The 14,137-nt window shown below is 38.4% G+C and overlaps 1 protein-coding gene across 1 annotated transcript in view; it reads left to right on the top strand.

Annotated features, from left to right (window-relative positions):
* SWAP70 (switching B cell complex subunit SWAP70) overlaps positions 1-12,480 on the top strand; it is a 38,718-nt gene extending 26,238 nt beyond the window's left edge. Inside the window, exons 7-13 of the mRNA XM_085317089.1 lie at positions 117-225; positions 1,414-1,595; positions 5,313-5,420; positions 6,698-6,864; positions 7,636-7,834; positions 9,379-9,475; positions 10,298-12,480. Coding sequence (XP_085173215.1) covers positions 117-225; positions 1,414-1,595; positions 5,313-5,420; positions 6,698-6,864; positions 7,636-7,834; positions 9,379-9,475; positions 10,298-10,407 — 972 coding nt within the window. The 3' untranslated portion in view covers positions 10,408-12,480. The remainder of the gene's footprint in view (positions 1-116; positions 226-1,413; positions 1,596-5,312; positions 5,421-6,697; positions 6,865-7,635; positions 7,835-9,378; positions 9,476-10,297) is intronic.
* The last annotated feature ends 1,657 nt before the right edge of the window (positions 12,481-14,137 follow it).

A 14,137-nucleotide genomic window follows, 5' to 3' on the forward strand; every position in this document is an offset into this window, starting at 1 on the left:
TATAAAACCAGGCCATAAACGCTCATGTTATAAACATGAACACTAAATAGAGAATTCTTAACAATGTAGCATAAAATTTAATGTTTAGAAGCATAATCCTTTGTTTTCCATTCTAGGCCTTGCCTGATAAAGATGGAAAGAAATGCCTTTTTCTCATAAAATGTCTTGATAAAAGTTTTGAGATTAGTGCTTCTGATAAAAAGAAGAAGCAGGAGTGGATTCAAGGTAAGGATTCAGAAATCCTAAAGTTACCTGAAAGTTAAGTGCTTTACTAAGCTGAAATCTTAGGGATATGCTTTACCCCAAGTATGAAATTTTTGGTCTTGTAATTTTTGGATGTCCTTGTTTTTGACACATGGAAAGAGATCGTTAAGGGCYCTGATACTCTGGAAGAACTAATGATCCATGTAATGGGAATCAAATTCTGTCAGGTGCCTCAATGTAGGCAGCCAAAACCAAAAAGAAAATGGATATTACTGTTTGCTTTTTCTATATGGCTGTACTTCTGAGCTGAGGACAAGGCTGGAAATTGAGGTTTCCTTTTCTGTTGCCATAATGAAGTTATTTATTTCTTCTGTGATACCTTGCCCAGATATGTTCTGAGTAATAGGTATATGCATCTTTTGCAGAGTGAGGTTGAAGCCCTTGCAAAGATAGTGTGGCCGATATCACTGAAACATGTACTGCATTTAAATATTTAGAGCTGTGTGCTTTCATTAGCACTTTCCCTATTTTCCTTGAAGCATARTTTAATTAAAGTCTGATGTATGAGTAATGATTACTGGCTTCCAAAATGAGATCTTTTTTCACAGTTGTGCCAGATGAATAAATATATCAAAATCATTTACCACTTCTCAACTTTGCTCTCTGAATAGTTCTTCACTGAATATAAATAAATGAGAACTATTTTCTTACTGGGAGAAAGTTTTTCCAGCTTAAGACAGTGAGAATAAAAAAGGTTAAAGGTCGGTTCTAGGAAAGTAAGTGAACATATATGTTGGATAATATTTTTTTTTTTACTTCTCAATTAGAATTACTGAATCTAGGTAGTGGAAAATGTTGGAGCTGTTTTTGCTAGGTAAGTGTGCAAATGACTTGCACTCAAAATGTGTTGGTATGTCCATTGCCTTTTAGAAAGAAATCAATGTTAGAATTGATGTAATGTACTAGAATTGCCTGAGTGTCTCCTTGTAGGACACAGACAATACTGAATGCCAAGTATCTTTTACTTTTGATTTTGTGTTGACAGATAGGAAAACTAACAAACACAGTTATTTTTGTTTTTAGAATAAATATGTTTTAAAAAAACAGTCCACAGCCATTCAGCAAGACTGCCCAGAAAGTTTTGCATTTCCCCTCTCTGGTCTTCTCTTACTTTTCTTCTTTCTTTATGACTTGCACATTCCTTTCCAGCCATACAGACCACTGTAAAYCTGCTTAGAGGGGGGAACCCTCCACCTCACAAAGAGGCACGCCAAAAACGGAAAGAATTGCGCCAGAAACTGTTAGCTGAGCAAGAAGAATTAGAACGGCAGATGAAAGAATTGCAARCGGCCAACGAGAACAAGCAGAAAGAGCTGGAGACTGTGAGAAAGGTGGGAGCGGGAGCTGCCAACCTTCAAGCTTAGTCTCTATGATTGAGATGAACTTCTTGAAGTATAAGGCATCTGATTTGCTGTTCAGGTGCTCAGACACATTGAGCATTRAGCTGCTCCAGGGGAGGTCACTGTGTATCTGTAGGAGGCCTTAAGTRAGTATACCTGCTGGTTCAGTCTGCAGTGAAACCTTGTTGGCTGTAGCCACTTCTAAAGGACTGTTCAGCAGACCCCTGGATTATGGAAGTGGCCAAGTCCAGCCCCTGTACATATGAAAGTACTGTAAAACTAGTGTAGCCTCTGAAGCAAAGAAAGTCCCAGCTGTGTGGATGGTGTTCAGGAACTGGAAACTCAGTTATGCTCAGTTAATTGATGGTTTTGTTTTGTGTTTTTCCAGTTGGACATGTCCAAGAAATGTAGCACTTTTTATTAAGATAGGTARTCTTCTGTTCCATTGTGTGAACTCAGGCAGGGGAGAAACACTTTTCTTGGCACATAATTAATTTCCAGAGATACAAGATTAATTTACAGAAATTCCAAAGATTCAAAATCATTTTGCATGTGTGTGTATATATAATGTTACTGGGGCAGTCTATGGGAGATTTATAGAGCTGAGGAACATACCAACCATTTGTAAGTTGTTTAAATGCTATAAATGCTGTATTGAATTCTAAAAGCCTGACTTATATGCCTTGGAAATTTCTATTAGCAAAGGTGTTCTAAATAAATTCACTGTCTTGTAGACAGCTTTTTAGTTTAAGTCTAAAGACTGGCAGAATATCTGCAAATAGCACAAAGGTGCATTTGCTCTAGCTGCATACTAACAGTAGAGTGCAGATGCTGTTGGGGCTTTGTGTGCTGGAACAGCTGATATCTCTTAAGTAGTTCTCCACAGAGACTTGATTAGTGTTCAGCTATACTTTCGAATTTTTTTCTTTTTAGAAAGTTTACAAGGAGAGTTGCTATGCTTTTGTTGCTGTGATGCCTTTTAACAAGGTGTATCCCTGGCAGATAGCTTACAATGCCATCAAACTCTTTTCATTCCTGCTGCCTAACATTTCAGTTACTGAATAAGACTGCCTGCAGCTAGCAGCTCAGATCTTGACTCCATGCTTAGTCTAAAGTGTGTTCTGTTCAATACCTTCCTAAATTAATAGGATTTTTTTTCGTGTCCATTTAGAACAAGTCTTACTCATTTCTTGTGCTTTTCATAAATTAAAAATACTAATTTTAGCCCTCAGTTAGAAAAAAATCCATGTTCTTGAGGGAAAAAAGCTGTGAGAGCAGGTTGATGTGGATACTAGAAAGCAAACGGAAAACATCCAAAAACAGACCTTTTCAGAAATCTTGTCATTAAGTCACAATTTGTGGTAAGGAACAATTTGTTGTCTTTTTTTTTTTTTTAATTAACTTTGAGTTGCCTGTGTTTGGCATGGATATTATTCTGTTTGCCTTAAATGAAGTCTGGCAGTGGAAAACCATCTTTTTGATTTAATTTTAGCCCCTGTATTCTACCATATGTTTAACAGAATGCAAAWGATGCTTGAAAGGACAGCCTGTGTTACTTACTGGTTACTGGTATGTAATACACCTCTTAACAGAAATCATAAGGCTGGAGTGCTGTGTTCAGTTTATGTTGTGTGTGTGTGTGTGTGTTGGGGGGAAATAAGATAAGTGCAATCCCAAAGGAGCAGTAGGGTGTTGCCAGGCTTCAGTAAGGCTTGTGAAAGTCACAACTGATAAACTAAAGAGATTTGAGAAGCATCTTTTAAACCAGATTAAAGTKATTTCTTGAGGAAAATAAATTAGTTTTGGCTATGAAATACTGCACTTCTGCTAGGTAGAACTATTGGGGAGCTACTGTATTGGAGGAATTTTGTGTTTGATTGCCTAGAAAAAAATGTGTTTCAAGGAAAAGGCTATTGGAATGGTTTGGGAATCTGAGTTGTCAAAACACTTAGAGTTTGATTTGCTCCAGATGGGTGGAACCAGCACTTCCACAGCAGCTACCAAAATGCACCCTGAGACTGGCTTGTGCTTTGATGGCTCCTGTGGTAGAAAATTTCAGATGTATGGGAATGTTTGTCTAAAATAGGTAATTTTTAATATTTTTCATATAATTTTGGAGGTGCATACTTTGAACAAACTTAAAAGGTAAATCTTGTTAGGAAGAGGCCACGCAGAGATGTATGCACCCATTCTGTTCCAGTTCAGGGTTTTGCATGGGATTCAGACCCCCTGCTAGCCCCAGCTGTAATGGTGGGGCCTATTAACATTCCTTCCCCATCCCTGCCTCCCTCTAGTCCCCCTATATAACTATCCTGATACCCGTAACTTTACCTGCCAGGAATTGATGTCCTCTGAGATGAATTAATCAGACAGTTGATGATAAAGAATGTATTTTCACTCTCTTCAGAGTGAATTTTTTTGTATTTGCAGTTTTCTTGTTGAGCTCTCTGGCAGTGACTTTGTGAGGGCACATTCTCTATCTCGGATCAAGACTGGCAGTGTTTAATTCAGGAGTGGGGCAGGAAATCAAAAGAAAACTTCAAGTAAATAGCCATCATGGATTTGACCACAATTATAGGCTTAGGAGGAGGCAGAGGAGGAACTTTAAAAAACTGGTAACATGATTTTAGTCTTTACAAGGACAGCAATTCTGTAATTAAGTAGTGTCATCTACAATTTTAAACAAAAACTCTTCTTCTTCCCTTCTCTGAGTTTGTCTGTCTCAGGCTACAATGATACTGCAAGCACTTAACACGAATGAAAGTGTAGACTTGGCACCTTTAGACCTCTAAGTAGTTCATCTAGGTTGTGTGAAGAGGAGTTAAATATGGGGACCTTTCCGAAGGTGAGAAAGGTGGCTGTCCCTCTCTTACTGAACATCTGTGGAAGTAGCCTCACATATTAGCTAAAGGTGCTTGCTTTTTATTTTCTGTTTCCTCCTAAGCGTTATGTCAATTTCTTAGGAAATTTGTGCAAAAGGATTATTTTTGTTTTCAGTGTCTAGTACTGTATTTCTGGCCTTCAAAGCATTCTAACTATACACACTTATCAAACTCCTCATGAAAGGAGAAAGTGTTAACATCTTTAGCTGTGAAATGAAGATGGGGGGAAAAAAAAGAAAAAAAGTTGTAAGAAGCCGTGAAGGTACCAGCATGTTGGCTTCCCTGTCCTAAACTCTGATTAGGCTGCTACTCTTCCCTCCCCCCCCCATTTCAAGTGGTGATTTTTGGCTATAATTTTATTTACCTTACATGGCAATCTTGGAGTTGTTAAAGAAGTGTGATTCACAAAAGCATAATCACTTATTATAGTCAAACTTTGTGGCACTTCTGCTTTCCCATAGTAATTTAATGCTTCTCACTTCTGTTTCTGTGTGAGCTCTACACATTCCAGCATGATTTCACTGTTGCTGGAATTACTGTCTAGTCCTGCATGCACAGGAAACCTGGAGGAGGTCTGGTAATTGTTTGTTTGTTTGTTTGTTTTCAATTTGCAAATATAAAATTAGCTTGCAATAATAGGATTAAAATTATATTTAAAATGATACTTAAGAGATTGAGAATAGATTTGGACTTTGGGTTTTTGAAAACMAATCTGAAGATTTCTTCCTTAAAAAATTGTTAAATGAAATTTCATGCACCCAAAATGGTTTAATTTTGACAAACTGTTTTTTTCTTTCTTTCTCCTCCCCCCCCGTTCCCTCCACAGCAACTAGAAGCAGCAGCTGCACGTGCTGCTGAGGAAGAGAAGAAAAGACTTCAGACTCAAGTGGAATTACAAGATCGATTCAGTCTAGAGCTGGAGAGAGAAAAAATGGTGAGTAGCACAAGTGGCTTTTTGCCATGATTACTCATAATGAGCAATGTTTTCAGCAATGGCTTCACTCATGGGCAATCACTGAAAGGATTCAGATGGATTTTGCAGGAGGTATCAGAATGCAACCTGGGTTGCCTTTATTAGAAATAAAATATTTTTACTAGTGAATACGAATGTTGTAGCAGCCTGCATACAATTTGGATAGCATTCAAGGCTTAAATATTATTAGAAATTTGAGAATAAAATGACTTGTTTTACAAGATAAACACAGACTGAAGATAACCTTCCACTTTTCCAAGATGGAGAACCTAAGGCCAGTACATATTTTGTGAATAGGCAAAATGAATATAGACATAATTAAAATAAATTTTAGGAACTTTCAGAATTAATTGTATTTTTTAAACTTGAATTTTTATGCTGTGTGTGTTAKATATCTATTTCAAACTTTATATACCTGTATACATGTATTTGTGTGTGTATATATGTGTGTGTGTGTGTATAATATAACAATAACAGCATTTTAAAGCTACCATGCTTCTTAAACTTTATATATATGGCATGGTGTGTGTGTGTGTGTGTGTATAAAAAAAGGCATGGTAGCTTTAAAAATGCTTTAAAATGCTGTTATTCTTGTAATCCATTCCCAGATTTCCAGAAGAACTAATTTTTAATCTCAAAGGGCTTTCTCAGGCATATAAAGGATGGCTCTRGCACCCTGTGAGCACTCCTTGTGTCCTGCTCTGAACAGTTAAGAGGGTGGGACATGAAGAGCAGAGACTAGGTGACTTTAAATGTGAGGCTCTCCCTTACCTCCTCATCTTTCTCTGTCACTTATCTTCAGTTTATCACTTACCTCCATAGTGGCTTTCCAACCCCTTTATCCGTCACAAGTTGCAGTGCCATCATCCAAGCATAACTGTGAAATACACTGAAGGASAGCTTGCTGGAGGAAAGGAATTGAAACAGTATAACTAAACCAGCCTGACCTTTGCCTTTCATCATTTTATTTTTCCCCCTCCAAACTGACATGACTATAGAGATAGAAATTAGGTTTAAACCATGGTAAATATCTTGTGCTGCATGAAGTAGGCTAATTCAAGTGATCTGCATTTTTTTTTTGTGCTGTTAATCACACATTTTGACTGTCTTGCTCTGCAGGCAGCAGGAAAAGGTCTGTCTTTGGAAAATCTCATTTAAGGGAAACCCAGTACTTCCTTTAAAAATCAGAAACCTCAGTTAAATGGTAGCTCATCTGTGTCCTCAATTTGTGCTGCTAGGTAAGACAACAAATGGAAGAGCAGGTTGCTCAGAAGTCATCTGAACTGGAACAGTATTTGCAAAGAGTACGTGAGCTGGAAGAAATGTATAAGCAGCTACAAGAAGCTTTGGAGGATGAGAAACAGGCACGTCAAGATGAAGAGACTGTTAGGAAACTTCAAGCCAGGTGGGATTTTACCTAGCAGACTTATTTCTACTGATTTCCCCTCCTACCTGCCAAGTAATAATGAATAACTGCCATTATTAAGAGGTTGGGGAAGGGGGCATGTTTGTGTCCTGGACACATTGCTGRAAAAGGACAGAGTATCTTAAAGGCAGAATAGATTTGTTCCTTAACCTCTGAAGTCTAAGGCTGGTATTTATGGTTTTTATAAATGTTTGATTTCTAAGTCCTCATAGCAAGAGTTCTTACCAGTGTGAGTGCTCAGCAACTTCAGAAAAGTAGGCTCAATTTTATTTTTCATTGGGTCTGGTACCTGTATACATTTGAAAAATTTAGACCACCATGTGCAAACTTTTCAGCTGTATATTTTATAAAGTAGTAACTATAAAGCATGACTTTCTGTGTCATCTTAAATTCAAGTTGACAGAGTTAAGTCTCCTCTTTCTGAGGTCTTTTTAGTATGGATATTTTTCTTCCTACAGTCAATCCTGCTAAGACAATTCAGATAACTCTTGCATGTTTGTTTCTTCTGTGGTTTTCAGTATTGTGCATTTGCATTATTGACTGAAGTCTCTGAACAGTGCTTTGTAGCAGTCAGATTACTGGCATAATTTTAGTTTTATATTGAAGTTAAGCCAATAAGCAGTATTTTTACTGGCTTCTCAAGGTTTTTTTTTAAAAAAGAAAACAATTAGCTAGACTTCCCTATGTGCATGCTACATAATGGATACAGCTTGCTTGAAAATGTAGTTAACATTGCAGTCTCCATTGCAGATTACTGGAAGAAGAGTCTGCAAAGAGAGCAGAACTGGAAAAATGGCACTTGCAGCAGCAACAGACCATTCAGATGACAGAAGCAGAGAAGCAAGAGCTAGAAAACCAGAGACTGGTAAAGGAACAGGCTCTTCAGGTTGCCATGCAACAATTGGAGCAGCTTGAACTGGAAAGGAAGGAGGCCCTTGAGCAATATGAGGTGAGCTCTTCTGTTCTTCAGCCTCTCCCTCTCCTTCTTAGCCAGGTATCATTCAGTATCCAGTAGGTTAACTGAATTTAAAGTTCATCAGTGTCATGCTTTTTTGAGGAATATTAAGATACAAGGTTTATAAAAACAATAGGATTGTTATGTTTTTTTCATCCTAAACCAGTGGCTATATTTGAAGTGGAGGGCAGCTTTCAGATGTACTACCCTTCTATCCTTTTATCCCAATTTATATGCAAGCCAGCTTAGTCACATCCTGAAATACTCTTTGTCCTTTTATCTTCTGCTATAGACTAACTATCTGTATGCAGTCCCATTGCTGTCATGACTAAATGCTTTATGCTCTTGAGTTAATTACCTGTGCAATGTTTTGATATAACGYAGCAATATTGTCTTCTACAGATTAAAAACGTAAGTAAGTGCTGCTATTGGCACTTGCTCCTCAAAAAAGTTTTTAAGCACTGAACTACTGTCAAGGATAGGTAGGAATCATGTCCCAAATGCCAGGCCTGTGCCACTTAGAAGTGGTTTTGGTGAAGATCAGCTGCATTTGTGGAAGAAATAGGAGTCRGAACACAGTGAGTAGGGATGCCCTACTGCATTCTTTCTGGGGCTAGATGTGTTAATCCTGCCTCTATTTGGATAAGAAAACAAAACAACTAGAGTTCTGTTTAGCTTGGGAGTGTACTTACTTATGCTATCTGTGCCCTTGGGCTGAGCTATGTGAAGGATGAGCTTGATGCTTCAGTGAGCTGTCTTGACTAGCATGGAATACAAGTATTGCAGGGGCTGCCAAAAAGGGCCAGCTGAGACACACATGGAGTAGGTACAACCTATTGTGTTGGTGGTACGTCATATGCCATCATAGGAGTTACTTTTGGATAACACTTGCATGTTTCCAGATGACGTCTCTGACTTTTTATGTATAAAACATGATATAATACTCCACATGACTGGCTGAATACAGTGGCCTTAAAAAAACAAATGGTGGATTAGGTCACTGGGATAGTTAAGTCATTATTTCAGACATATTTAAACAAACAACGTTTTGGCCTTCCACGCAGGGAGCAGCATTTGAAACTGACCAAAAGAGCAGTTTAGACTGAAGAGTAGGCCTGTCTTGCTTGAGAGTAGCAGAAGGGGTCCTTTCCATGTCTAACCTTATCATTTCTGCTAGAGAGGGATGACTGCTAAATCATCTTKGCTCTTGGCTCAGAATGGAAAATGCATCTTCCTGTTTTGAAACTACAGTTTATGCTTTCAGTCTTCATAGAGATTAGTCATAACTATGTCACTGCAGAATCTTATACAACCTGGTTATTCTTGGATTGTGATTTGAGGGTGTACTTTCATATGGCTATTGATTGACTAAACCAGCTACGATGGCGATCTGAAATGGCATGGTCGTATCTACGCTCAGCACAGAATGCTGGCTAACATACATATGGTTGTTCAGTCTTTAGATTTAGAAGGACTTCTCTCGTTCTTTTTAGATGGAGTAAAGTTGTTGTTTTCAAATGGGCTGTATCTTATTTCAGGAGGTTAAGAAGAAGTTGGAAACAGCAGCTAATAACACCAAAAGCTGGAAAGATAAAGTAGCTCATCACGAGGGACTAATTCGACTAATAGAGCCAGGTATGTTATCAAAAAAAAAAAAATCACAAATGAACATTGTACTCATTCTGTCTCCAATACTAAGTTAGATCACCTAGATCACTAAGTCTGCCTCTTCCTGTAACYTGTTGGTTTCACAACAGCCTACCAACATTGCATTTGACAAAACTGCTGGTTGTAATAGGGTCTCTTTCAACGTGGTAGAATTGTCAGTTTTGTGAATACTGCATTCAGACCCTAAGTGGAATGAGACGAAACAGTTGTCTGTGCCTAACTAACGGTGCAATACCATCCTCAACATCCGGTGTGTGCAATTTAGGACCAGCACCAATGGATCTTAATTGATAAGATTAGTGCCCCTGAGCGATTTGGTCCTGCTTAAAATAGATTAGTGATGATCATGGGAGCAAAAACAGGCTCTTACTTGCTCAGGAGGAGAATGAGTAATAAAGCCTAGTAAGGTGTTCTTTACCTGCGTAGTATGTCAGCCTAGAGGAAAGTGGTTTTGTAGTGCARTGTTGGAGGTACCCTTCAGGGACGTCTGTAAAGGCAAGAAGGGAGGCTACTAAGGCAGAGCTGTTTTGGAGAAAAGGTGGGAGATGCAGAAACAAAAGACTGCAGCAGTTCAGAACTTCTCAACAAAATATCTTCACTACTTTGTCTCAGGCATTGCTTCCTTCTCAGTTAGGAGAGGCCTCGRGCCACTCTCCTGAGAGAATTCCCAATTACAAAAGAGCAGTTACCAAATAATGCTGTAATGACGCTCAGCCTGTTCAACCGAGGGTGCGTGAGCAATGTTAGAGTTGGCAATATCTGTTTCAAGTATTTTACTCTGTCTTCCAGGCTCCAAGAATCCTCACTTAATCACAAACTGGGGTCCAGCAGCCTTCACTGAAGCTGAACTTGAGCAAAGACAAAAGAACTGGAAGGGGAAAAAGGCCACTTCTGAGTAATGGTGGTCACTGAAATACCATTTGCAAATAGAAGCCCACCTTTGTTCATTTTGCTTTACACAGAACAGCTTACTCCTTTTATGCAGATCTTAGTTTGCTCAGCAGGTTGGGCCTTTCTATAAAGGAAATACTACTTACCACATATGCATATCTGTTCAGAGCTCAGTAATTACAATATGTGGTGTCTGACATACTTGCTGTTTTCCCTCACATTTGTAGAAATTCTATTCTTTTATAGAAAACTCTTCAACTGAAAATTTGTATTCAAATGYAACTTGTGGCAAAGTTGTTCCTATATTAGCTTGTAACAATCTGACAGCATCTAATTGGTCAGGCAGTGTTGCTTTGAAAAAACGAGGGAAGCAGTTTTATATTGGTTCAGTTAGTGTAATTTAAACCCAGGATAATTTATTTTGGAAGTTTCTGTACAACTCTGAGATAGAGCATTACCTTTCCTTCCATAGTCTCCCTTCCCCCCCACCCCCGTCCGTCCGTCCGTCCCTCTTCACGTGGAGGAAGTTAGTGCTCAGATACCTTCTTCCTTACTGAGGGCAGACTGGCATCAGTGGGTGTCAGTTGCTGCTGTTTTTAGCAGCTTGTCTGGTTTGGCCAGACATCTATTCTCAGGAATCCAGACAAAACAATTTGAAATAAGCATATGCAAAATTCTGCCATAAAGCATTTGGAAAAAGCAGTGGTGCAAGATTGTTCTCAAAGGGCTCCATACTTGGGAAGTGCTTTAAAAAAAAAAAAAAAAAAAAAAGTTGAGAGCACCTTGAAAAGCTTCTGCTTTCCCTTTCACAGTTTAAAAGATATACAATTTTGACTTAGAGATTTCTGGAGAGGATGAATGGAGGATAATAGCACATACAGGCCAAATAGCATCTGAATCAAGTCTGTGCTTTTACAAGAAAGCTGATTATAATGTACCTATATTTAGATACAGMACTTCTTTTTATGTTGTCTTACTCTTCATTGGAGTACAGATTCCAAAAAAAGCAGKAACAAGAAGAAAATTAAATTTCACATTTTTATTTGAGATAAAAATGACAAATATGTARCAATGTTGCTTTAGGAAAAAAAAATACGTGGTATCAATGACGTAATTTCAGCATTTCTAGTAACTAAAGCATTCCAAAAAGCCTGCTTACAGCTTTGCCTCAAAACTGTCTCTAGGAGAAGCCAGTTGCTTCCCTTTCTTTAGGGAAAGGGAACAAGTGTGTAATTTTGCTTTGTAGAAGTTCTACACTAGAGAAGAAGTCACTCTRTTGCTAAGTGAAATTATATTCATGCTAAGCTGCGCAGACATTTTGAGAAATGAGACCCCTCGTGARGAGTAGGTGCCCAGTGATGCAGCTTGTTAGTCAGCTTTGACTTTTGTATGCACACCAAACATACACCCATTTTTCGGCACCTACTTTTTAGTTCARCTAAGTGTTAAATTATTTTTAGTAAATAGGAAGTGAATGTTTTAGATAACCAGTACCTGTGTACAGCGCTGTGATACTCAGATCGCAGAAGAGCASAAGTTGTACAAAGCTGATCTTAAGATTTGAAAGTCAATAGCATTTTATATACCTGTTAACTAAGACTCACTCAAATACTGGATCTTCTCAGTCATTTACTCTTTGCAGTTATATTTTTATACTAATTGAAATCTTTCTTTAATGTTTTAGTAAACAGTGTGCTCATTAGAATGGCAGGAAAATCCAGCATCTTCCTATTTGTATTTACTGTACAGGAAACCAATAGTTCTTCAGCTTGCTAACAAGGCCTTTTAAAAATTGATTTTGTTTACAAAAGAAATGTGAAAAAACTGTAATAGAAATACTAATGTATACATTGTTAAACTTTGCTAAAGGAGATGGAACAGTATTTATAACTACCCAACACCTTTTTACATGGAAAATGGAAGGTGTATTGGGYTAAACTTGTTTAACTTTTGTTTTCTAATAGTTTTTGTTTTGGACAGATGTTTTTTCAAGAACACCAAATGATGCATGCTTTCCTATTTTTTACTGTTCTTTAGAATTGGCTATTTAATAAAGTAATGCAAAGTCATTTACAAATTAATTATTGGTTCTCTGTATGTTTTGATGCTTCTGTCAGAATATAAGCAAATGCCAGTAACTTGTATGGAAACACTACTGTTTTGAAGAAAGAAGTATATTCCTAGTAGTCTCATCCATGGTGTCAGAATTGAATTAAAGCAATAACAGAGATGTTGGTGATACAGATAATYGAGTTTCTCTTAACAGAACACTCTTCTTACATGTCCATGTACAATACACCTTACTACAGACATGCTTCTGTGGCCAAAACAGCTCTAGAAAAAAAACGTCGTAAGTCTGTCTGTAGTTTTGTCTTAGTCACCATTTATCAGAAGAAGAAATGAGACAAATCTCCTTCTAGCACTGTTGTCATTGCCTGYTCTGACAGGCTGTGAAGTTGCTGCTTAATGAAAAGGGGAGGGAAAAAAAATCAAAAGAATGAACAAATGCCTTTTGAGCAAAAGTCCCACTTTAGAGTAAGTCCACTAAAGCTCTGCTAGTCATAGCATTCAACGAGAGAATAGTGCTGTGAGTCAGTCACCACATCTCATGAAACTGCAGCATGGAAAAAAAACACAGTCCCCAGGGAGAGATCATTTCCCGTGAGCGCATGGGTTACAGCACCGTTACTCTAAAAGACAAATGCAGTGAAATGCTGTGCTATCCCATCACTGTTTTCAGGACTTCATGCCTGTTCTGCCCCAGAGACTCCTTGCAAAATCCTATAMCCACCAGACTTACCTGTGGCTATGGAGCCTGGAGGAGGGCAAGGGAAAGCTACCGCTGCTGTTCTTGCAACATCAGTAAGAAAGATGCACTAGAGACTTCAGTCATCTTTGACTGCCAGAGTCCATCCACCTTCTGCTGATGGTGGAATAAGCCTGCAAGCCAACAGTACAGGGTTATGCTTTTATCCCCCTCAGATAAAACAGGTTTTTGCCCTGTGACCATTTTGTGGAGCTGAATGTATAAGAATGATACATCCTTACTCACTCATTCCCGAACTGTAATAAGCAAGTAAGTTTCCAGCAACTCATCTTACTTCTGTTTGTTTAGCTTTCCTGAGTGTACAGCCACAAAGGCAAATCTTAGATGGAGAAGCAGCACTGAATTAGGACAACTTCTGTAGCTAGAAGGGGAAAAAAGAAACAAAACCAAACCAAACCATGCAACCTTTCGGTCATGCAAACCTTTCTGGAACAGTAGCTACGCCATCCATTTTGGTAGAAGTGAGCTGTAAACAACTGCTCTATTTTTATCTTGATTATATGAAGCAGTTGTTAATTGTTTCATCAAACTGGTGTGTGGCCAGGAAAGGGGATATCCATAAGGTATTTTAGTCCCTTAAGACAGAGAGGTAATTTATTGCTTCTGTAGTAAAGGGAACAGAGATGAGGAATTTAATATAATGTGCCATAAAATTATCACCACCAATAAAACTGGAAAACTCCCCCACCACATGAAAAAAAAAAAAGATTTTAGTTCCTGCAGTCATCAGGTGCCTGCCTGGCCTGTGCTGCTTATTTGCTAAGGGTGGCTGCTTTTATTTTTCCAACTTTCTGATTCAAGGTGAGAGCGCCACTGYGCTGGGCCCTGCCTCTGGGTCATGTCTGGACTCCAGCTGCCATCTGGTGGCAGCTTCTCTCTTAAGCGCCCAAACTTTTCCAGCATCTAATTAT

This window comes from Rhea americana, unplaced genomic scaffold, assembly GCF_003343005.1.
Source record: "Rhea americana isolate MKP2758 unplaced genomic scaffold, rheAme1 scaffold_49, whole genome shotgun sequence".
NCBI lineage: Eukaryota > Metazoa > Chordata > Aves > Rheiformes > Rheidae > Rhea > Rhea americana.